At 29.3% G+C, this 23,590-nt stretch overlaps 2 protein-coding genes across 19 annotated transcripts in view; both read left to right on the top strand.

The window, feature by feature from the left end:
- The window catches only part of Lasp (LIM and SH3 domain protein Lasp), a 279,211-nt gene that overhangs the window by 147,665 nt on the left and 107,956 nt on the right, over positions 1 to 23,590 (top strand). The window lies entirely within an intron of this gene.
- Positions 11,530 to 12,832, top strand: LOC142236366 (odorant receptor 59a-like). The gene is made up of 2 exons (XM_075307609.1): positions 11,530 to 12,292; positions 12,381 to 12,832. Exons 1-2 carry the CDS (start codon positions 11,553 to 11,555, stop codon positions 12,787 to 12,789), a joined length of 1,149 nt encoding a protein of 382 aa, XP_075163724.1. The 5' UTR covers positions 11,530 to 11,552; the 3' UTR covers positions 12,790 to 12,832.

The following is a 23,590-nucleotide window of genomic DNA, read 5'->3' as shown; positions in this document are numbered from 1 at the left end:
GTATTCCCATTCATACGTATATGCTTAAATTCTCATCGCATTTTTCTTCTTTCCTTACTGGTAACATTGGATTGATGGAGGTGGTGGTAGTGGTGGCGGGTTCTTGCCTTGTTTACTTTCAACTTTACGATTGTGGCATAGAAAGAGGAAGGAAAACTATGCAGTAAAGTTGCAACACTCACTATAAGAATGTCGGCTACTACATTCATCCAGAGTAGCAGCAACAAAACGTAGCAACAATATGTTGCAGTCAACTTAATGCAATTGTCCCATTAAGAGAATAAACGTGAAATAGATACACTGGGAAAAATAACTAATCACTGATCGAATTCAGATACAGGTGGCGGATTTGTAACGCAACAAAGAAAAGCGCAAATTTGTATCTCATTTTTGATAAAAACAAACAAAAAAACAAAAGAAGCCTGAAATAATATTAAATGTTAGAATCAGTTAAGATTTGTTCGAATCGGCTACCTATGGCACGAGTTAAAAAAATTTGGAAGTTGTTCCAAAGGCACAACTTTAAAGCACTTCCCATAATGTCCTCCCAAGGATGTTCTTTATTTCAACTACATAGGAAGTTATTTTATTTCAATTTTTATAACTCACTTTTATCAAATTTTAAATGGGTAATTTTAACTTTTTTTTTTTGTTTCAAATACACACAAAAAATTTTTTTCTGATTCAATCACCAAATTAATTGATCCAATTAATTTTTTAATTGAAATGTCTTCAATCACGAAAATGATAGTATCAATCACAGTTTTAATTGGGCATAGAAAAAATTCTTGATTAAAAAATTAATTGATTTTTTCAGCAAATTTCAATTAATTTTTTAATTGATTCAATTAAAAATTTAATTGATGTTGATTGCAAAAATCAAAGAATTTATTAATTAAAAAAGGTAACTATTTTTAATTACTTTCTGAATTGGCTTAGAGTTTTTACTTGGATTAACAAATGATTGTTTGAAATACATTTTTAATTAAAAAAGAAATCAGCGCTTTTTTTAACTGAATTAGTCTTCCGAATTTGATTAAAAAGTTAATTGTATCAATTAATTTTTTAATTAAAAATTTTAAAATTTTCAATCATTGACTTAATTAACTTAATATTTCTATCATGATTAAAAAGTTAATTGTATCAATTAATTTATTAATTGAAAAAAATTTTCAACTTCAATTAACTTTTTAATTGGAAATATTTTGGTGATATTTTTTTCTGTGTAGGGTAAAAACAGAGTAACAATTAATAAAATGCTAAACATTTTTAAAATTTTGTCGAAAAAATGCTAGAATATTTGAAAATATTTGAAGTCAAACGTTTCAGAAAAGCGTTAGAATGACTTAAAAATCATAAAAAAAAAGTATAAAAATTATTTTTTTGGCAAAATAGCACAACATTTTTTAATTCACATCCAAAGCACTGAAAACGGAGCACACTTTAAGAACCCATGCAAATTTAGTACAACGGCTTTTGAAATGGTGGACATCCGTCCTACGACAAGCCCATTTATCGCTTCTTCGCCAATTTTGAACCACTTCCGGATCCAAAAAGAACATTTACACTCACGCTTGTCAATGGGGCCAAAAATAATCTACCAACATTTTAAGAAAAATTTACCAAACAACTACCAAACAAAAAGGTCTTATTTTGCAGTTTTTAATACAATATTTGTGGTTTTATAAAAAAAAATTCCTCGAAAGAATTGATTTATGATTTTATTTTAAAAGTTTATTTATTATTTTATGATAGCTTCTAATAACTACAATTTTTTGGGTGTTTGCATATCCCTTGAATTATAAATGTTTCGAAGTTTTAAATATTTTTAGCTCGGGAAAATGGCTACTTCTATAAAATGGTAGAACTTGTCCGCAATAGACTTTGATAATATGACCTAAAATGAAAATTAAAATTTTGACTTAATATTGACTTTATAGAAAACTTAGTCAAATTTTTATTTTTAACTTTCTTTTCTATAGAAAATTTTGTCAAAATTTTATTTGTTTTATTCCTGGACAAAATTTTGTCAAAATTTTATTCCTAGACAAAATTTTGATATCTATAGAAAATCTAACAAAACATCAAGAAATCGTCCAATCCACCAAAACAGTAAAACAGTAAAAAATCTATCATTTTTTTGGTAGAATTCTACCAACTGTGGCAACTGGGTTTGTACTCCTTTTTTGGTGGCACTTGGTTTGTTGGAACGCTGCACGAAAACGGCTCTGCGGAATTTTGGTCCAATCCCGATGAAGCGCCGTCTTGAGATCATCGATACTTTGGTATTTTTTAGTTGCCCATAAAAAGCCCCAGACTTCCAAAAGCCAAATAGATTGAAATCCGGAGATTTTGATAGCCATTGTACGGTAGAAATAAAGCGAGGATCCTAATTTTTAAGCCATTCTGGGTTGACGCGTACTGAGTCTTGTTGGCAAATACATTGTCAAATGCCTAAAGGCCGCAGATTTTGGTGGTCATTGTGCGGTAGAATTGAAGCGAAGAACCTCATTTTTAAGCCATTATTGTTAGACGCGTACTGAGTCCTGTTGGAATGTTTATGACACAAACACAATAATGAAATAATCATGATTCATTTTTCACCGTGCACGCATGAATCTCTTCATCATATGTTTGTTTTTAAAATGTACTTAGGTATCCATCGACTGAAATATGCACAAGACTCATACACATTCATACCATATATGAAAATATTCATGAGCTTTATGTGTTGTACTTATGATTGCGCAAATGTGGACAGACGGATAAATGGACGGTAAATGTGATGTGCGAATGTGTATTTATGACGATGATCATCATCATCACATTATTGTTGGTGTTGTTGACGACAATGTCACTTTAAAAACTGACTTCAATGAAATCGAGTTTTTCTTCTTTCATTCATTCGATAATGTTCGAGTTCCAGTTCCAACTTGACCCAGCAACAAAATGTCAGTGGTATAACCCTCCTATCTTTTCGTTTTGCTCTCTCCATATCCAAATGTATCTGTCGTTGGGTGGGGAAATGCAGCTATTAATGCGATTTTCTGTATTTTTTTGTTTTTCTTGTTTATTTTTTTTTATATTTCCTTGTTATCTTTTGTGATTTATTTTGTTTTGTTCTACTTTATTTATATGCGAGACTTTTGGAATATTGGTGTTAATTTGTTAAATATTATTTTCTAGTCCAATGTATTTTCTCTTGCCATTCCAAACCTGTCAATTTTCTGCATAGACCTAAATACACATGTATGGCCGTCCGTCTATCCGTCTGTTGGTCGGTCGGCCAGTCTATACGATGTTGTTATCTCGAGAGTGTTTGCATGCCTAAAGCTTCACAATTAACCATTTTCTAGTACCATTATAATGTCGTCAAATCCAGAACAACCCTTAAGGCGATTTAACACAAATGAGGCATAGCAAGCAACCAACAATTAATATTGAATATAATCACATAAAAACAAAATTAAAAGGCTATTAGCTAATGAACTTCAATTTGCTCATACATAATTAAATCGTTAAGTTTGCAATTTTAAACGTAAGTGAAAGTTTCGTTTTATTTTTGGTAGCAATAAAACCTAATAGATTTTTTTATAGGAATAAAAATATAAAATTTTCAGAAATTTTTCTATAGAAATAAAATTTTCTCTAAAAAAAAAATCACAAAATTTTCTATAAGAATAAAATTTTCAGAAAAGTTTCTATAGAAATAAAATTTTTAGAAAAATTTTCTGTAGAAATAAAATTTTCACAAAATGTTCTATAGAAATAAAATTTTCGGAAAATTTTCTATAGAAATGAAATTTTCAGAAAATTTTCTTTAAATATGAAATCTTCAGAAAATTTTTTATAGAAATAAAATATTCAGAAAATTTTCTATAGGAACAAAATTTTCAATAGAAATAAAATTTTCACAAAATTTTCTATAGAAATAAATTTTTCAAAATAGTTTTTATAGAAATAAAATATACAGACAATTTTCCTTAGAAATAAATTTTTCAGAAAATTTTCCTTAGAAATAAAATTTTCAGAACATTTTCCTGAGAAATAAAATTGTCCGAAAAGTTTATAGTTTTCAGAAAATTTTTTATAGTAATAAAACTTTCTATAGAAATAACATTTTCACAAAATTTTCTATAGAAATAAAAATTTCAGAAAATTTTCAATAGAACTAAATTTTTCAGAATTTTTTTTTTGTAGAAATAAAATTTTCTGAAAATTTTTTGTAGGAATAAAATTTTCAGAAAATTTTCTATAGAAATAAAATTTTCTGTAGAAATAAAATTTTCAGAAAATTTTTTTATAGAAATAAAATTTTCAAAAAAGTTTCTATAGAAATAAAATTTTCAGAAAAGTTTCTATAGAAATAAAATTTTCAGAAAAATTTTCTTAGAAATAAAATATTCAGAAAATTTTCCTTAGAAATAAAATTTTCAGAAAAGCTTCCTTAGAATTAAAATTTTCAGAAAATTTTCTATAAAAATTAAATCTTCAGAAAATTTTCTATAGAAATAAAATTTTAGAAAATTTTTTTAAATTTTCAGCAAATTTTCAATAGAAATAAAATTTTCAGAAAATTTTCTATAGAAATAAAATTTTCAGAAAATTTTCCATAGAAATAAATTACTCAGAAAATTTTCTATAGAAATAAAATTTTCTGTAGAAATAAAATTTTCAGAAATTTTTTTTATAGAAATAAAATTTTCAAAAAAGTTTCTATAGAAATAAAATTTTCAGAAAAATTTTCAGAAAAGTTTCTATAGAAATAAAATTTTCAGAAAAATATCCTTAGAAATAAAATATTCAGAAAATTTTCCTTAGAAATAAAATTTTCAGAAAAGTTTCCTTAGAATTAAAATTTTCAAAAAATTTTCTATAAAAATGAAATCTTCAGAAAATTTTCTATAGAAATAAAATTTTAAAAAATTTTCTATAGAACTAAATTTTTCAGATTTTTTTTTTTTTTGTTGAAATAAAATTTTCTGTAGAAATAAAATTTTCAGAAAATTTTTTATAGAAATAAAGTTTTTAGAAAATTTTCTATAGAAATAAAAATTTTAGAAAATTTTCAGCAAATTTTCAATAGAAATAAAATTTTCAGAAAATTTTCTATAGAAATAAAATTTTCAGAAAATTTTCCATAGAAATAAATTTTTCAGAAAATTTTCTATAGAAATAAAATTTTCTGAAATTTTCCATAGAAATAAAATTTTCTGAAAATTTTCTATAGAAATAAAATTTTCTGAAAGTTTCTTATAGAAATAAAATTTTCAGAAAATTTTTTATAGGAATAAAACTTTCAGAAAATTTTCTATAGAAATTAAATTTTCAGAAAATTTTCAATAGAAATAAAATTTTCAGAAAATTTTCTAACGAAATTAAATTTTCACAAAATTTTCTATAGAAATAAATTTTCTATAGAAATACATTTTCTATAGATATATAGAAATAAAATTTTCAGAAAATTTTTTATAGAAATAAAATTTTCAAAAAAGTTTCTATAGAAATAAAATTTTCAAAAAAGTTTCTATAGAAAAAAAAATTTCAGAAAATTTTCTATAGAACTAAATTTTTCAGAATTTTGTTTGTAGAAATAAAATTTTCTGAAATTTTTTTGTAGGAATAAAATTTTCAGAAAATTTTCTATAGAAATAAAATTTTCTGTAGAAATAAAATTTTCAGAATATTTTCTATAGAAATAAAATTTTCAGAAAGTTTTCTATAGAATTAAAATTTTCAGAAAAATTTTTGTAGGAATAAAAATTTCAGAAAATTTTCTATAGAAATAAAATTTTCAGAAACAAAATTTCCATGAAATTTTTGCTTGGAAATATCCTTAAAATTTCCCAAATTTTTTGGATTTTTTTTTATAGAAATAAAATGTTTGGAAAGTACAATTTAAAACAAAATCTATAGGAAGACAATTTTTGGGAAGTTTAGGAAAAAATCAGAAAATTTTCTAAGGAAAAAATGTTCTATGGAAACAAAATTTTTAGGAAATTTTCTATAGAAATAACATTTTTGGGAAATTTTCTATAGAAATGAAATTTTTGAGAAATTTTCTATATAAATAAAATTTTTTGGAAGTTTTCTATGAAATAAAATTTTAAGAAAATTTTCTATAGAAATAAAATTTTTGGGAAATTTTTATTTAAAATTTTCAGAAAATTTTCTGTAGAAATACAATTTTTAGAAAATTTTCTATAGAAATAAAATATACAGTAAATTTTTATAGAAATAAAATTTTCAGAAATAATATTTTTGGGAAATTTCCAAAAGAAATAAAATTTTCGGGAAATTTTACAAAACCAAAAATACATAAAATTTTCCTTATTAATAAAAATTCCAAACAAAACTTATAGAAACAAAATTTCCATAAAATTTTCTTTGGAAAGAAAATTTCCAGAACAGAAGTAAAATTTCCAGAAAAATTGAAATTGTTGCTTAGAAATAAAAATTTCCATGAAAATGATCAAGATAAAAAAGATAAAATTTTCAGAAAATTTTCTATAGAAATAAAATTTTTAGAAAATTTTCTATAGAAATAAAATTTTCAGAAAATTTTCTATAGAAATAAAATTTTCACAAAATTTTCTATAGAAATACAATTTTCGGAAAATTTTCTATAGAAATACAATTTTCGGAAAATTTTCTATAGAAATACAATTTTCGGAAAATTTTCTATAGAAATAAATTTTCTATAGAAATAAAATTTTCAGAAAGTTTTCTATAGAAATAAAATTTTCAGAAAATTTTTTATAGAAATAAATTTTCTATAGAAATACATTTTCTATAGAAATATAGAAATAAAATTTTCAGAAAATTTTTTATAGAAATAAAATTTTCAAAAAAGTTTCTATAGAAATAAAATTTTCAAAAAAGTTTCTATAGAAATAAAATTTTCAGAAAATTTTCTCTCAAGATTTTTTTTTCTATTTAAGAAATTTTTAGTGGATACAAAATATTTTCCTATTGTTATCTATTTGAGGTGTTATGCGAATATTTACTCTTGCCTGTTGGATTCCCAAATCATAAACGATTTTATTCCAGTTCACATTTCCTTTCATACTCTTGATAATGATACGAATAATTGTCAAAATCGTTATTAAGTGAATAGTAACGATGTCTTCTTATCTCAGTGGCAATCCAAGAACACTTTAGTTATTGTATGGCTCGCCAAGATGAGATGAGAATATGGTGTATATTTCGAGCTAAGATCCAAGAAAGCTATTGTAGGCGCCACGCCAATATCCACAAATATGATATGATGGTGTGCATCAGAATGGGAAACTAAACCAACTGAGGTGGTTAGGAGCCACTTTGCTCAACCCAAGGAATTTAACAATTCCACATTATGATATTATTTGTATTAGGATTTCATTTTATTGCATAGCGGCGGTCTTGACTTGGTGGCGACCAATTCTCCTCTCTATTGTAACATTTATCAACCATTTTTTGGCTAGAATCCAATATTGCTGTCGATGACACTAAATGTAACATATTACTATGACTATGTTTCACATGCTAAGGATACACATAGTTCTTCAATAGAAATCTCATATTTAATGGAAAGGAATATTTGAGTAATTTAAAATAATTTAACAAAAAATTAGAAAAACATCTAAAATGCCTCAAGCGCATAGCTAAGATATTTTTTTTGCTTTTATTTAAATATTCCATTAAATAGTACAATCTCAATAAATATTTTAGAATTTAAATTTGAATTAATTTTATTACCTCCGTTTTAAGAGAAGAGAATCCAACATGTCACTAACATTGAATGTGATATACTACAATTAGGACATATCTTCTGCAAGAATTAATTAGAAAACTTAAAGAAAATATATTTAGTTATTCCACACCCCACAATACAAAGGTGTCACATGTAACTCTGTATATAATTATAAACAATAAACTTGGAAAAGTTTTCAACTAAATTTAATTATCAGATTACATATGTGTGAAAGAAAGTTGAATATAACTTTAACGCCTCATAGGAATAAATTCAGTGTGAAAAAAGTATTCTCAACTTTCAAATTGATAATAGTATATTTATACATGAGGGTTTTGAAACGTAAATTAGCTTAAATGTCTTTTATATTTGTTACTGTGAAATACAATAAAAATATAAGTAAAGTAAATTAAATTAAATGAAATTGCATTGAATAAAATAAAATTAACTTGAATTAAATTAAGTTAAATTAAATTAACATAAATTAAATCAATTTTCAAAGAAGTTTTCTATAGAAATGAAGTTTCCAATAAAATAGACATAAAATTTGTGGAAAGTTTTCTATAGAAATAAAAAAAGAAAAATTTCCATGAAACTTTCTGTAGAAATAAAAGGTGGTTTATAGAAGTATAACTTCTAGAAATTTTGTAAATTTTAATTTCAATTCAATTCATTTCAATTAAATAACATAAAATAAATCTAAATTAACTAAATTAAAATAATATAAAAAAAAATAAATTTTATTAAATTAAATCAAATGAAATGAAATGAAATTAAATTAAATTCTATAGAAAATTTAATTCCATTGTACATTATGTAAAGTAAAGAAAATTTCCTGCAAACAAGCCGAAGGGCTTCGCGTGATTCGTACGTTGTTCATAATCCCAATAAAGAAACAAAATTAAATTAAATTAAATTAAATTAAATTAAATTAAAATAAATAAAAATAAAATAAAACAAATGTCAGAAAGTGTTCAATAGAAATCAAATGTCAAGAACATTTTCTATATAAATCACATTTCCAGAAAATTCCCTATAGAAATAAAAATTTCAAAATATTTTCCGTAGAAGTAAATGTCTTATATAATTGTCTATAGAAAAAAAAATCCCTAAAATATCCATAGACATAATATTTGTGGTAAATTTTCTGTAGGACAAAATTTCCTATACACTGAAAAAAAAAAATATTTACGTGATATTGAAGATTACGCAACCTGAATTTTAGTATGCAAAATTTACAAACTATTAAGGAAAAATTTCTTTAAAATAATGAAATTTTAATAAAAATAAAGTTTATAATCTTTGCTTCAAACATTTTTTTCATTAAATTTAGGACACAAATTTTATAAATTCGCGTCCCTCCGTTAAAGTCCCATGTCTTTGAATTAAGGCTAATTTTCGTTAAAGTAAAGAAACACATTTTTGAATTAAAGAAATTGTCCTTAAATTAACTGAGATATTGAAACTTTAGATTTAAAATAAAAACGCTTCAAATATAGGCTAAGACTTATTTTGAGGATTTAGCGTCTTAGGTTTATGGTTTTTTTGGAATTAAGAAAACATTTGTTACTTTGAAGTATTACGTTATAATTTGGATTTTTAAACTGGCGTGAGTACCGTTATTAATAAACCGCGAAAAGAGAATGAAAATTTGATAAATGAGATATGTATCCTAATTTTAATTTTACTGGTCCTAGATTTAAAGCCAGATAGGTCGCTGAAAAATTTCCTTATTTTAAAGAAGCCGCATCTTTGGCTCGGAATCAATACCAAAATCCTTAAGGGAAGATCAAAATCTTTGGATGCAACTAAACTTTTTTTTGAGCGCAGAAATAAAAGGTGTTTTATAGAAAAACAATTTCTAGGAATTTCAATCAATTTCAATTAAAAACATAAAATTAAACTAAAATAAATTGAATTAAATTAATTTAAATTAAAATTAGCATACAAGACCCAAATCGTATCATCTCACCCCGCCAGATTTACACTAAAGGGTGATACGATCAAAATTTGGTCAATATAAACTTGACGTATTTCTTTCAATTTTGCATTTAAAAAAACCTGAACACCCCTCATTTTGAAGGTGTGTGTGTGTAGAATGTTGCTCCTATTTTGATTTTGGAATTCACTCTTCAGTTGTCAAAATGCCGTCCAAGCAAGAAGAGCAGCGTATCAAAATTTTGCTCGCGCATCGCGAAAATCCGAGCTACTCGCAAGCAAAGCTGGCAAAATCGGTAAAAGTTGCCAAATCAACCGTTACAAATGTTATTAAAGTGTTTGGGGAACGTTTGTCGACAGCCAGGAAGTCTAGATCGGGGGGGAATCGAAAACCGGAAGCCGCTGAGACGACAAAGAGAGTTGCCAGTAGTTTCAAGCGAAACCCTAACCTCTCTCTCCGAGATGCCGCAAATAAGCTGGGTGTATCGTCTACAACCGTGCATCGAGCCAAAAAACGAGCCGGACTATCGACTTACAAGAAGGTAGTGACTCCAAATCGCGATGATAAACAAAATACGACGGCCAAAGCGCGATCCCAGAGGCTGTACACGACGATGCTGACGAAGTTTGCCTGCGTGGTAATGGACGACGAAACCTACGTCAAAGCCGACTACAAACAAGCAGCTTCCGGGACAGGAGTTTTATACGGCAAAAGAAAGGGGAAAGGTAGCAGATATTTTCAAGCACATAAAACTGTCAAAGTTCTATAGAAAGAAGAAATATCTGGTTTGGCAAGCCATCTGTACCTGTGGCTTGAAAAGCAGCATTTTCATAGCTTCCGGGACTGTCAACCAAGAAATTTACGTGAAAGAGTGTTTGAATAAACGTCTGCTGCCTTTCCTGAAGAAATACGGTTGTTCCGTACTGTTTTGGCCGGATTTGGCATTTTGCCATTACGGTAAAAAGGCCATGGAGTGGTACGCCGCCAACAACGTGCAGGTGGTTCCCAAGGACAAGAACCCTCCCAACACGCCAGAGCTCCGCACAATTGAGAAATACTGGGCTATTGTCAAGCGGAACCTAAAGAAGACTGCTAAGGACGAGCAGCAGTTCAAGGCAAACTGGCTTTCTGCGGCGAAGAAGGTGGACAAGGTGGCTGTACAAAATCTGATGGCAGGTGTCAAGCGTGAGGCCCGACAATTCGGATTTGGAAAAGCGAAAGCCTAACTGAATATTTTTCCTGAATTTTATACTAATTGAACTTGAAAAAGAAATTTAATTTGATTTTTTAAATAAACGATTTCACCGATTTACACGCGTTTTCCCTTGACCAAATTTTGACTGCATCACCCTTTATTTTTAAAGCGTAGTTGTAGAGCAAGGTCTGTACTTTTATTTATTCAATATTGCGTCTTTTCATTTTATATTTTGAAGTATAAGTTATTATTTGGACTTTTAAGCTTACTCTTAAATTTACGATAAGGATTTGTTAATATATTCGAGAAATGACATTTACAGACTTAAAGAGATTTTAAACTAGATAGATTCCTAAAAATATCTTTATTTTAAAGAGGCCAGTATTAATAAAAGTCAAAATTTTAGATCAAAGTAAACCGTTTTTTGGGTGTACCTAAGATTCGTTCTGGCAAAACTTTCACCTGTATAAATTTGTTTAAACTGCAACATCAGTTTTTTTTTTCTATCGCTCCATCCGCTTGGTATATTACAATTGATTTTTGAAAATACTTATGTTGTATTGTTTTACAATTTGCCTTCTCCATCAAATGTCGGTCATTGATGTTACTATAAATATTGAGACATAGAAGTTGACCATGTCATAATATAGATTCCGTTGCATTATTACGTTGTGGTGGTGTTGATCATGTCTACAGATCTGGATACTCCATCTTTGTTTAAAGTTCATTTTTTCTCTTGGCGAATTTTGGGAATGCTGCCTCCTGATAATTTTTTTCGACCACTATATCTTCTCTATTCGCTGGTTTTGAATGTGGTTGTTACAATCGGTTATCCTTTACATCTTATTCTGGGCCTCTTCACCAGTACCACAATGTATGAAGTCATACAGAATATGTCCATCACTTTGACCTGTGCTGTGTGTGCCATGAAAACTTTTGCCATTTGGTGGAGATTTGATAAAGTTTCGGTTATGTTCGATATAATACGGCGACAAGATGAACGGCTTGCGAATCCGGAACAGATTGATTATCTGAAAAGTCAAGTTTATCCCAAGGTCAGACGTATCATTTTTTTATTCTCCATATTGTGTTCCTTTATTGGTGCCTCGGGTGAGATGTCGGTAATAGTGGCGGGACTGCTGGGTGATTGGCATTTAATGTATAAGGCTTATTTCCCGTTTGAAGTATTTGCCAGAACTCGGAATTATATTGCAGCTCATATGTATCAGTTCATTGGCATATCCTATCTAATTCTCCAGAATGTGGTCAATGATACATTTGGAGCTTCCCATTTGGCTTTGTTGGGAGGTCAGGTACGAATGCTTAGTATGCGGATGGCCCAAATTGGTCATGATGTAAAGCGAAATAAGGCTGATAATAATCGAGAACTATTGGAATGTATTCAAGGTCATAAGGATCTTATGGAGTAAGTGGCAAGTCTATAGAATTAAAAATTTTCCAAATGTCATGTATTGTTTTGTTTTTTTTTTTTAAATAAATATTTTTTAATGTAGATATCGTCGCCAATTGGAGGAAATCATATCGATTTATATGTTTTTTCAAATTTTGGCAGCCGGTGTTAATATGTGTGTCGCTTTGGTCTTTATTATCCTATTTGTTGATGACATCTTCACCCTGGCCTATTATATATCGTATTTTACATCGATGATATTTGAAATATTGCCCAGTTGCTATTATGGAACTTTACTGGAGGAGGAATTTCAAAATCTCACCTATGCCCTGTTTTCCTGTAATTGGCCTGATCAAAATCCAGAATTTAAGAAAAATCTACGCATTGTCAGCGAGCAGGCATCACGAAGAATGTATGTGACCGCTTGGCTATTTCGAATCAATAATAATGCCTTTTTAATTGCTTGCAAGAATAGTTATACTCTCTTTGCTCTTGTAATGAATTTGAAATGAGTTTAGCGGACAGGCCAATAGAATTTATTTTTGGCTCAGTGGTTTTTAGCAAACAAAAACAAAAAAATATATATGGTTAATAAAAATATAGCGGTATATAAGTTGAAGCAAATGACTTGCAATTTTCTTAATGTTGGAAGCTAATCGTGTTTGAGGGAATCTACACGCAAAAAAAAAAATAATTCGTTCTCCCAAACGAAATTTTAGACAAACAAAGATTGTTTCTCATTTGGAAACACATACGGAAGGAAGTTTATTTGGAAGAAACGTATAAGCAGTGAAACCACTTAGAGAAGCTTTGAAACCCTCAGAAATGTCACCAGCATTACTGAGGTGGGATAATCCACCGCTGAAAAACTTTTTGGTGTTCGGTCGAAGCAGGAATCGAACCCACGACCTTGTGTATACAAGACGGGTATGCTAACCACGGTGGCTCCCTACATACATACTACTATATTAAATGTTTACTATGAAAGACATAACGTCAGAAAAGAACAGTGCTTGATATAAACGAAATGGACTGTGTGGGGGCTATACGAAAAGTGATAAAAAGAATCCGCAAGCCAAATCGGTCGATTTATCGACTTGAAACTTGGCTTAAGTACTTGTTAATGATGTACGTTGGGTGGTATGGCAAATGGACCATATCGGATCACTTTTACGTATAGCCCCCATATAAACCGACCCCCAGATTTGGCTTGTGGATCCTCTTAGAGCAGCAAATTTCATCCGATCCGGTTGAAATTTGGTACATTGTGCTAGTATATGGCCGCTAACAGCCATGCAAAAATTAGTCCATATCGGTCCATAATTATTTATAGCCTCCATATAAACCGATCCCCAGATTTGACCTCCGAAGCTTCTTAGAGGAGCAAAATTCATCCGATCCAGTTGAAATTTGGTACGTGGTGTTAGTATGTGGTCTTTAACAACCATGCAAGAATTGGTCCATATCGGTTCATATTTATATATAGCCCCCATATAAACCAATCCCCAGATTTGACCTCTGGAGCCTCTTGGAGGAGCAAAATTTTTCCGATCGGGTTGAAATTTGGTACGTGGTGTTAGTATGTGGTCTTTAACAACCATGCAACAATTGGTCCATATCGGTTCATAATTATATATAGTCCCTATATAAACCGATCCCCAGATTTGACCTCTGGAAAATTTATCCGATCCAGTTGAAATTTGGTACGTGGTGTTAGTATGTGGTCTTTAACAACCATGCAAGAATTGGTCCATATCGGTTCATAATTATATATAGCCCCCATATAAACCGATTCCTAGATTTGAACTTCGGAGGCTCTTGGTGGAGCAAAATTCATCTGATCCGGTTGAAATTTGGTAGGTGGTGTAAGTAGTTATATATAGCCGATCCGCAATCACACAAAAAATGGTCCATATCGGTTCATAATCATGGTTGCCGCTCGAGCCAAAAATAGTCTACCAAAATTTTATTTCTATAGAAAATTTTGTCAAAATATTATTTCAATAGAAAATTTCGCCAAAATTTTATTTCCATAGAAAATTTTGTCAAAATTTTATTTCTATAGAAAATTTTGTCAAAATTTTATTTCTATAGAAAATTTTGTCAAAATTTTATTTCAATAGAAAATTTTCTCAAAATTTTATTTCTATAGAAAATTTTCTCAAAATTTTATTTCCATAAAAAATTTTCTCAAAATTTTATTTATATAGAAAACTTTGTCAAAATTTTATTTCTATAGAAAATTTTGTCAAAATTTTATTTCTATAGAAAATTTTGTCAAAATTGTATTTCCATAGCTTAGCCTATATTTGAAACGTTTTTATCTCAAATCTAAAGTTTCAATATTTCAGTTAATTTAAGGACAATTTCTTTAATTCAAAAATGTGTTTCTTTACTTTAAGGAAAATTAGCCTTAGTTCAAAGATGTGCGACTTTAACGGAGGGATGCAAATTTACAATAATTTGTGTTCTAAATTTAATGAAAAAAAAATTTTTTGAAGCAAAGATTATAAACTTTATTTTAATTAAAATTTCATTATTTTAAAGAAATTTGTCCTTAATATTTTGTAAATTTCGCATCCTAAAATTTAGGTTGCGTAATCTTTAATATCACGTCAATATTTTTTTCAGTGTAAAATCCTAAAATTTAGAATGGGTAATCATTAACGCTCTAATGCATCAATTTTTTGCCAGCTGATTAAATTTTCAATGTTAACGACACAAAAGCAAGAGAACTAAGCAAGAAAAATTTATACGGTAAAATTCTCTCTTGAATAGTTTCAAATAAGATTTCTTTTTATTTTGCCCATTGTGTTTTACTTAAAGCTTCATTATTAAATGAAGGCCGCCTAAAGGCGGGCTTGATCATTAGAGGGTTAATATAATTAAATATTTTTTGTTAGTGTAGACTCCATATGGAGGACTAACATGCAATTTAGAAGATAATGTTATGAAATAAAATTTTACCTTACCAGCTGCAACAATAACCCAAAGTACACAGAAAAAATTTCCTTAGTTAAACTAACGCTAAGTTTAACCTATTTTTATTGGAAAAAAATTATTTGCTTGTAGTTAAATTTTATTATTTTTATCGAAATGTTCCACAGCTTAATGAAATCTTACTTTTTTTAAGTATGTCTCAAAAATTGTATGAACTAAACGTGAGTATAAAATTCAATGACCGGACACATAAGTTCAATATGAACTAAAACAAATGAAAATGTTCGTACGATTCCCAAAAATAGTAAGAATGAACTACTGTATGGTTAAAATGGTCATGATTTGGCGCCAATGATTTTCTTCTTTACTTTGTTTAATGACTGATTTTAAGCGTCATGGCATGGATTCTTCCAATTTTGTTGTGTAAGAAGGGCTTATTTTTTGCCATTCTTCCACTAATGCTCTCGTCAAGTCTTCCTTGCAGGATATATGATATTTTCGAATTTCCACTTCAAGTTTATACCACAAATTTTCTATTATATTTAAGTCCGGAGACTGGGCTGGAGTTTTTATGACGCGCGGACAATTATAAAGCAGCCACTCTTTTACAACATGAGCTGTATGTTTTGGGTCGTTGTCTTGGTAAAAATGAAATCAGCTATCAATGCCCAGCTTTTCCGCACTTTGCTTCAAATTATCTTTCAAAATAGACAGATATTGCATCTTGTCCATGTTGCCTTCAATAAAAAATGAGATATCCAACACCCGCAGCAGAGCATGAACCCAAAACCATCACATACCCTCCGCCGTGTTTAACAGTTGGCCGTATATGCTTTGGGTGCAGTTCTTCGTTTGCTTTTCTCCACACATTTCTTCTACCGTCTGACCCAAAAAGGTTGAATTTCGACTCATCTACGAATAGAACATCTTTCCAAAACGAAAATTCCTTTGCTGTATACGCATGGGCAAATAGTAATCGGTCTCTCGTATTCTTAGCACTTACGAACGGTTTCTTTCTTGCAATTCGTCCATGTAATCCTGATCTGTGGAGAACTATTCTGATGGTTTCTGCATGGCAATTCACTTGGAGATGTTTGGCCACCAAATCTCGAATATTTGGAGCACTTAGTTTGGGGTTAGATCGACATTTATTTACTATCCATCGTTCATCTCTGTCAGAAAACAGTTTTTTTTTTTTTAACTGGATCTCGGCTTATCAATGATCCGATTTTCATCGGTATACCTTTTAATTATATTTTTAATGGTTCCACGAGGGACTTGAACCATTTCTGCAATTCGCCTTTGAATTACGCCGTTTTTAAAATGATTTATTATTAAATTTCGCATCTCAAACGAAGTGTGAGGTCCCATTTTTCGATTGTTTTATCTTTTTTTAAAGAAAATTTTAATCGACCACTTTGTTGCGTGTTTGCACTTTTAATATTCTAAGAACATCACTGAAAAAAATATCGTCGTGAGGTCAAAGATTTCATGTCTTTAAAATACGAATACAAATTTTGCTTAGCATAGAAGACGCATTTCTCTAAAATAAAGATATTTTCCTTGTCCAAAAGTCGATAAATTTTCCAATGAAGTCGTATTGTCCTTATAATTAAGTGATTTGACTTAAAAATGGGTATCTTAACATGAAAGAAAAAATTTATAGGCTAAGGTCAACTTGACTTTAATAATTCAGAAAAATTCTTTAAATTTAATGAAATTGTCTTTAAATTTGTTGTCTTTTTGCATCTTGACTACAAAGCAAAAAATCGTTCAAATATAGGACATGTTTTTCAAAACTTTATTTTAAAGAAGTTTTTTACTTCAGACATAGCGTAATTTCTACTGGAAGTCGAGTCCTAATTTGGAAAATAAAGTTGCCGTTAAATCGCTTTTAAAGGACTTTGATAGCATATAAAGAAAGAAAGCTGAGAAAGCGAAAAATTAAAATTTGCTTCCTAGAAGCAAGTACACAAAACCTAAATTTAAAAGAGAATTGTGTCTTAAAAGTATCCTTACTTGTATTCTCCGCTTCTTTGGCTCGGAATCAATACCAACATTTTTAAAGTAAAGACAAAATCTTTGGAACCGAGTATGCTTTTTTTTCAGTGATTGTAATGTAACAGGTAAAAGCAAATGTGATGAAATGCTGGAAGAAAACCGTTCTATTTTTGCCATTTCTTTTGGTGGGTCATTTTCACTGTGCCATGATATTTCTGACATTTCTCTTAAATGTCTGATTCCAATCATTTATAGCTGAAACCTGAACTTTATACTCACCAAATATTGTTATTAATTAGATTTACCTAAGAGAAAACTAACATTTGGATCTCTGATTGGCCAAATATGAGATAAAATTTCAAAATATTTACATTTACTCTGGTGGGCCATTTTCACTGTGACTCACTGTAGTTCATTCTTCCTATAAAACAGTTCACTTTTTTCGGTGTAATTCGATTGCGGATGGCAGTCTTTGGGAGAACTTTATTCATTTAAAAACAAAGTACGTCCGCTTACATAGATTTTGTCTTGGCACAAATGATTTTGGTATTGATTCTAAGCCAAAAAAGTGGAGAATTGAAGCAAGGACAAATTTTTAAGACACAATTCTCTTTTATATTTATGTTTTGCGTACTTGATTCTAGGAAGCAATATTTAATTTATTCATTTTTGTTCAGCTTTCTCCTATCAGAGTGCTATCAGAGTCCTTTAAGAAGGTATTAATGACAATTTAAATTTCCAAATTCAGATTCGACTTCAAGTAGAAATTATGCTGTTTCAAGTAAGCAACCTCTTTAAAATAAAGTGTTAAAAGATATCTCCTATTTTTAAACGCTTTTTTTTTGCTTTATAGTCAAAATGCAAAAAGTCAACATATTTAAAGAAGATTTCAGTATTTTATAGACTTAAGGTGGGTATTAAGATCAAGTTTACCCGCTAAAATCGTCATTTCACAAAAGTGAAAACTAAATCAGTAAAAAAAAGCCATAAAATTATACATATTTGTTGCAGATTTCATTATAACTTTATGGGGAATATCCAAAGCAAATTTTTACAAAGTTTGTATTCCTTAAAATGGATTGTTAAAGAAAAGTCATCGTGAAAAAATTACGGCTTTAGCGGTTAAACTCGAACTTAATACCCACCTTTAGTCAAACAAAGTTTCCTTTTATGTTAGGATACCTAATTTTAAATCAAATTATTTAATTTTAAGGACAAAACTACTTTATTATTATTATTTATCGACTTTTGAATAAGGAAACAAAACTTTATATCGGATAAATGCGACTTCTATACTAAGCAAAATTCGCATTCATATTATAAAGACATGAAATATATGGCTTCACCACAATATTTTTGTCCAGTGTACATAATATTCCGCCTGCCCGATCTTTCGCTTATGATCTAAAATACATTTAAATTAGGTTTAGAGGAATCACCGTTTATGATTGTAATAAATAAATATATTTGTATCCTTGTAAATTAAATTAATTTATTATTTATGTTCACGGTTTTTCTTTGCAATTTGTTTTACATCATCCGCGTTGTGAGCTTTTTATCCGTATGGCTTTTCCCTTGGTACTGACCCCCATGATATTGTTGACCACATTATTTTGGGTTTATTGAACCCACACCGGGAAAAATGAAAACAATTCATTCAGGATAATTACATTGAAACATTTAATATTTTATTGATTCAATATGCAATGGTGATAATAAGACCTAATAGCTCATTCACATTAGGCTCGAAATCTACTAAAAGTAGCTTTGAAATCCCTTTTTTACAAGGCAAATGACAGTTGAAATCTAGTTAACGTAGATTTTGGAAGTGTAATGTGAATGAGGTATAAAATAGAAAATCAAACATGTGCAAACATTCCATAAATAGGAAAAAATAGTGAAGAGTACGATTTTTAAGCAATTTAAGCGATATACATATAAATTAGGGAACCCATAGCAATAATTGAATAATTATTAATTATTTATTTAAGAATTTAGTTTTTTTCTATAAAAAATAGAGATCATTATTCCGCATTCACATTACACTTCCAAAATCGACTTTAACAACACAGAAAAAAAAATTTTTCCAATTAAAATTTTATTTGAGTTTTAAAAAATATTCAATCAAAAATTTAATTGATTCAACAAATTTTTTAATTGAAACAAAAATCAATCACAAAAATTAATAGTATCAATTAATTTTTTAATTGACCTTCAATTAATTATTTAATTGGTACTATCATTTCTGTGATTGAAGACATTTTACTTAAAAAATTAATTGGATCAATTAATTTCGTGATTGAACCAGAAAAAAATTTTTTGTGTGAAGATCTCAACTGTCATTTAAAAAAAAAAAAGAGATTTCAAATTCACTTTTAGTGGGTTTCGAACCTAATGGGAATGGACTATTAGACGTAGAGGTAGAGTAACGACAACAATTTAAACATAATTAATTATTTATATTGATAATAAAAACATAATTTTTATGAACTATAAGCAATGTGGAAAGCGTGAATCAGTGGCAGTGCTAAAATCAGGGCTTCTAATTTTATTGATCCTAGATTTAAAGCCAGTAAAAAAGTCTTTATTTTAAAGCAGCCGCATCGGAATCAATACCAAAATCCTTAAGGGAAGGTCAAAATCTTTGGATCCAAATAAACTTTTTATTGAGTGTATATTAATAAAGCTATTCACGTACAAAGGAACGCCAGTTTAAAAATCCAAATTATAACGGATACTTCGAAGTAAACAATTTTTTTTTAATTCCAAAAAAACTTTAAACCAATGCACAGTGGTCGATTCCTTTGGCCAAATATAAAAAATCAAAGTTAGAAATTTGTCAAAAAGTATGGCATCACTGTTTCTTATGCAAACAAGGTTTTACAATGTGTATTTGTTTTTGTTTTATTCCATCTGTACCCTTCAAGAACGGCTTCAAAATAGAGAGCAAGTAAGCAGTTGGTTTTTGAAGTGTGAAAAAGTATAAAATTAAGTGCACTTTTAAATAAATATAAATAAAAGAAAAAAATTATATCGAAATAAATCGAAATGAATATTGAATTAAATGATATTAACTATATTTTAAAATAAAAAAGTGTGTAAAAATTGTTTTAAATTTGTTATAAAATCAATTTTTGTCAGTGTCATTGTTTCGTGTTCGTTCGTTCTTATACACTGTTAGAAAAATATGTTTTTCATATGTTCCGATATAAACAAAATGTGTTTCAGGCACAATTTTTAAACACAATATATTTAAGTGCAAACATGTAATGTTCCTAAACTAACACAAAATGTTTGGGACACATATGTTAATATGTTAGAATATATTATGTTTGGGGCATGAATGTTTCATAAAAATAATATGTGTGAATGTAAACATATATAAATTTACAAATTTCGAGTAAACATATATATGTTGTGATACTTTATTCAGAGAGCGACAGAGAGAGAGAGTTAGTATAGGGAAAGAAATACCGCTTGTATGTTGTTTCGGAAAACTGTTTTATAATAAGGCCAACAATTTGGTATGCTTAAGTCTAAATATTTTTTAATTGGAATAGTAGAATGAGTATTCGGAATAAAGAGAATAGACATTCGGCGAAGATCCATTTGACTGACTTCCATTCTTAACTTTGGTGGGTATTATAGTCTTATTTGTCTCATATCGGCGTTCCTCGGATGAATTATCCACTTCACAATCACTCATAGGTGACACAATTAAATTTGAACCTTTATTTTTCTCTGGATTTTAATTATTTTTTCAGGACAATTGAAAGAATAAAGAATTGCCACTTCTACCAATTCCATACGATTCTTTTATCAGCTGATTTTGACTTTGACGACTTTTCTTATGTATTTTGATCTGCTGAATTTAAAAATGAAGGTTAAAAAATGAAGGTTTTTATGAAACCGTTTTTGAGATATCCCGTTATTTTTAGTTTTTCTGACTTTTTCGCTAAACAAATTATACCTCGAGCTAGAAATGTCCGATTATATCGTTGTTTGTACTTGAATGCAAGGTATTGAGATGTCGAAGAAACGTGTATAATAAGATCTATGATAAGTTAAGTGGTTCAAAATATATCGATGAAAATAGGGCGAATTTTCAAAACAATCGGGATATCGGTCTATATGGGGGCTATATAAATACATGGACCGATAGACACAATTTTTGGCACTCCTACACTAGGTAACAAATAACAAATTATAAGTCCGCTATTTGTTGTAAGATTTTGTTAAGTAAGGGCTTAGTTTCTTTGTAAAAATTTCAGCTATATGTAAAAAAACCATTGCTGTTAGCATCGTGTTTTATATTTTATATGAATTTTTATATGGTTTTTTCTGCCACATTTTTACTAAAAAAACGCAGTTTTTTAACCTTTTTAAGCCGCCAACATCCAAACTTCTTACCCGATTTGAAAATTTTCTGAGAATGAGTTGTAGACGGCTCAATTTTCTTTAATTTGAGTAGTATTAGGATCAAAAAGGTCAAAGAAAACGAAAGATATGCTCAAAATTGTAGGTGTACCTCCAAAAATTTAAAAAAAAATTAAAAAATTGTATCTCTAAAACCAATCGACAGAAAATTTTTTAAAACTCATTTTCGTGTTTCGTAGGTCAAAATCAATAAGAAAAAATATGCTAGAAACAAATCACAAAACGACTGTTGGCTAGTGCTATTTGCGGTCCTAAAATACCTCTAGATTTCCAATTTCAGGGAAATCGGATAGAAACTATGGTTCCTAGAAGCTCAAGAAGTAAAATTGGGAGATCGGGGCTATACCAAAACATGGACCGATACACACCATTTTTAGCACACCTACTTTTGGTCCTAATATACCTTTAGATTTAAATTTTCAGCCAAATCGTATAGAAAATACAGTTTCTAGAAGCCCAATAAGTAAAATCGAGAGATCGGTCTATATGGGGGGGGCTATACCAACACGTCATCAATCAATCCCATTTTATCAGTAAATAGTCCTGACATAATTATAAAGCCGTGACCGAAGTTTCACGATGATAGCTATACTGGAAGTATTTTTGGCCGCTACCTCCATATAGCACCGACCACTGTGCAATGATGCTAAATCCTCAAAATAAATCTTAGCATATATTTAAAGCGTTTTTATCTTAAATCTCAAGATTCAACATTTCAGTTTATTTAAGGACGATTTCTTAAATCAAAAATTTGTTTCTTTGTTAAAAAAAAAAATATTGCCATAGTTCAAAGGAATTTGGCTTTAACTAAGGGATGCAAATTTCCAAAATTTGTGTTCTAAATTTAATAAAAAAGAATGTAATGCAAAGATTATAAAGATTATTTCAATTAAAATTTCATTATTATAATGAAATTTGTCCTTAATATTTTGTAAATTACGCATCCTAAAATTTAGGTTCCGTAATCAGATTAATCAGATCGATTCGAAAAAATAAAACGTTTAGAAAACGTTGTTTTCATTAAACGAAGTTTTATCAAATGCTCTTGTATGTGCATTAAACACTGGTATATAAATAGATTTGCTAGAATGACTGCGTGCGTTGTTAATGTGTTGATGGCTATAGCGATATAGGTAAATAATTCTTTCCTCCGAAATGAAATTTTTAGACCAACGAAAGGCAATCAAATCGTTATTTATTTATAACCGTTGCCATCTTAATACCAAAGAAACTTTATTTAGCCTGAAAGAAATAATTTTCACACCCAAACTGAAAAAAAATATTGTCGTAAGGCCAAAGATTTCATGTCCTTAAAATACAAATTAGAGACAATATACTTACACCACGGACCAAATTTCAATCGGATCGGATGACTTTTGCTCCTCTAAGAGGCTCCGGAGGTCAAATCTGGGGATCGGTATATATGGGTCCTATATATAATTATGGGCCGATGTGGAACAATTTTTGCATGGTCATTAGAGAACATATACCAACACCATGTACCAAATTTCAGCCGGATCGGATGAAATTTGCTTCTCTTAGAGGCTCCGCAAGCCAAATCGGGGGATCGGTTTATATGGGGGCTATATGTAATTATGGACCAATATGGACCAATTTTTGCACGGTTGTTGGAGACCATATACTAACACCATGTACCAAATTTCAGCCGGATAAGATGAAATTTGCTTCTCTTAGAGGCTCCGCAAGCCAAATCGGGGGATCGGTTTATATGGGGGCTATATGTAATTATGGACCAATATGGACCAATTTTTGCACGGTTGTTTGAGACCATATACTAACACCATGTACCAAATTTCAACCGGATCGGATGAAATTTGCTTCTCTTAGAGCAATCGCAAGCCAAATTTGGGGGTCCGTTCATCTGGGGGCTATACGTAAAAGTGGACCGATATGACCCATTTTCAATACCATCCG

Source organism: Haematobia irritans, chromosome 4 (assembly GCF_050003625.1).
Source record: "Haematobia irritans isolate KBUSLIRL chromosome 4, ASM5000362v1, whole genome shotgun sequence".
NCBI lineage: Eukaryota > Metazoa > Arthropoda > Insecta > Diptera > Muscidae > Haematobia > Haematobia irritans.
Note: the sequence above shows the minus strand (reverse complement) of the source record. Positions and strands in the feature narration are given on the sequence as shown.

Coding starts and splice junctions, on each gene's coding strand:
- LOC142236366 (XM_075307609.1), top strand. CDS start 11,553: ATGTCTACAGATCTGGATACTCCATCTTTGTTTAAAGTTCATTTTTTC. Junction 12,293..12,380: donor GGTCATAAGGATCTTATGGA/GTAAGTGGCAAG, acceptor TTTTTAATGTAG/ATATCGTCGCCAATTGGAGG.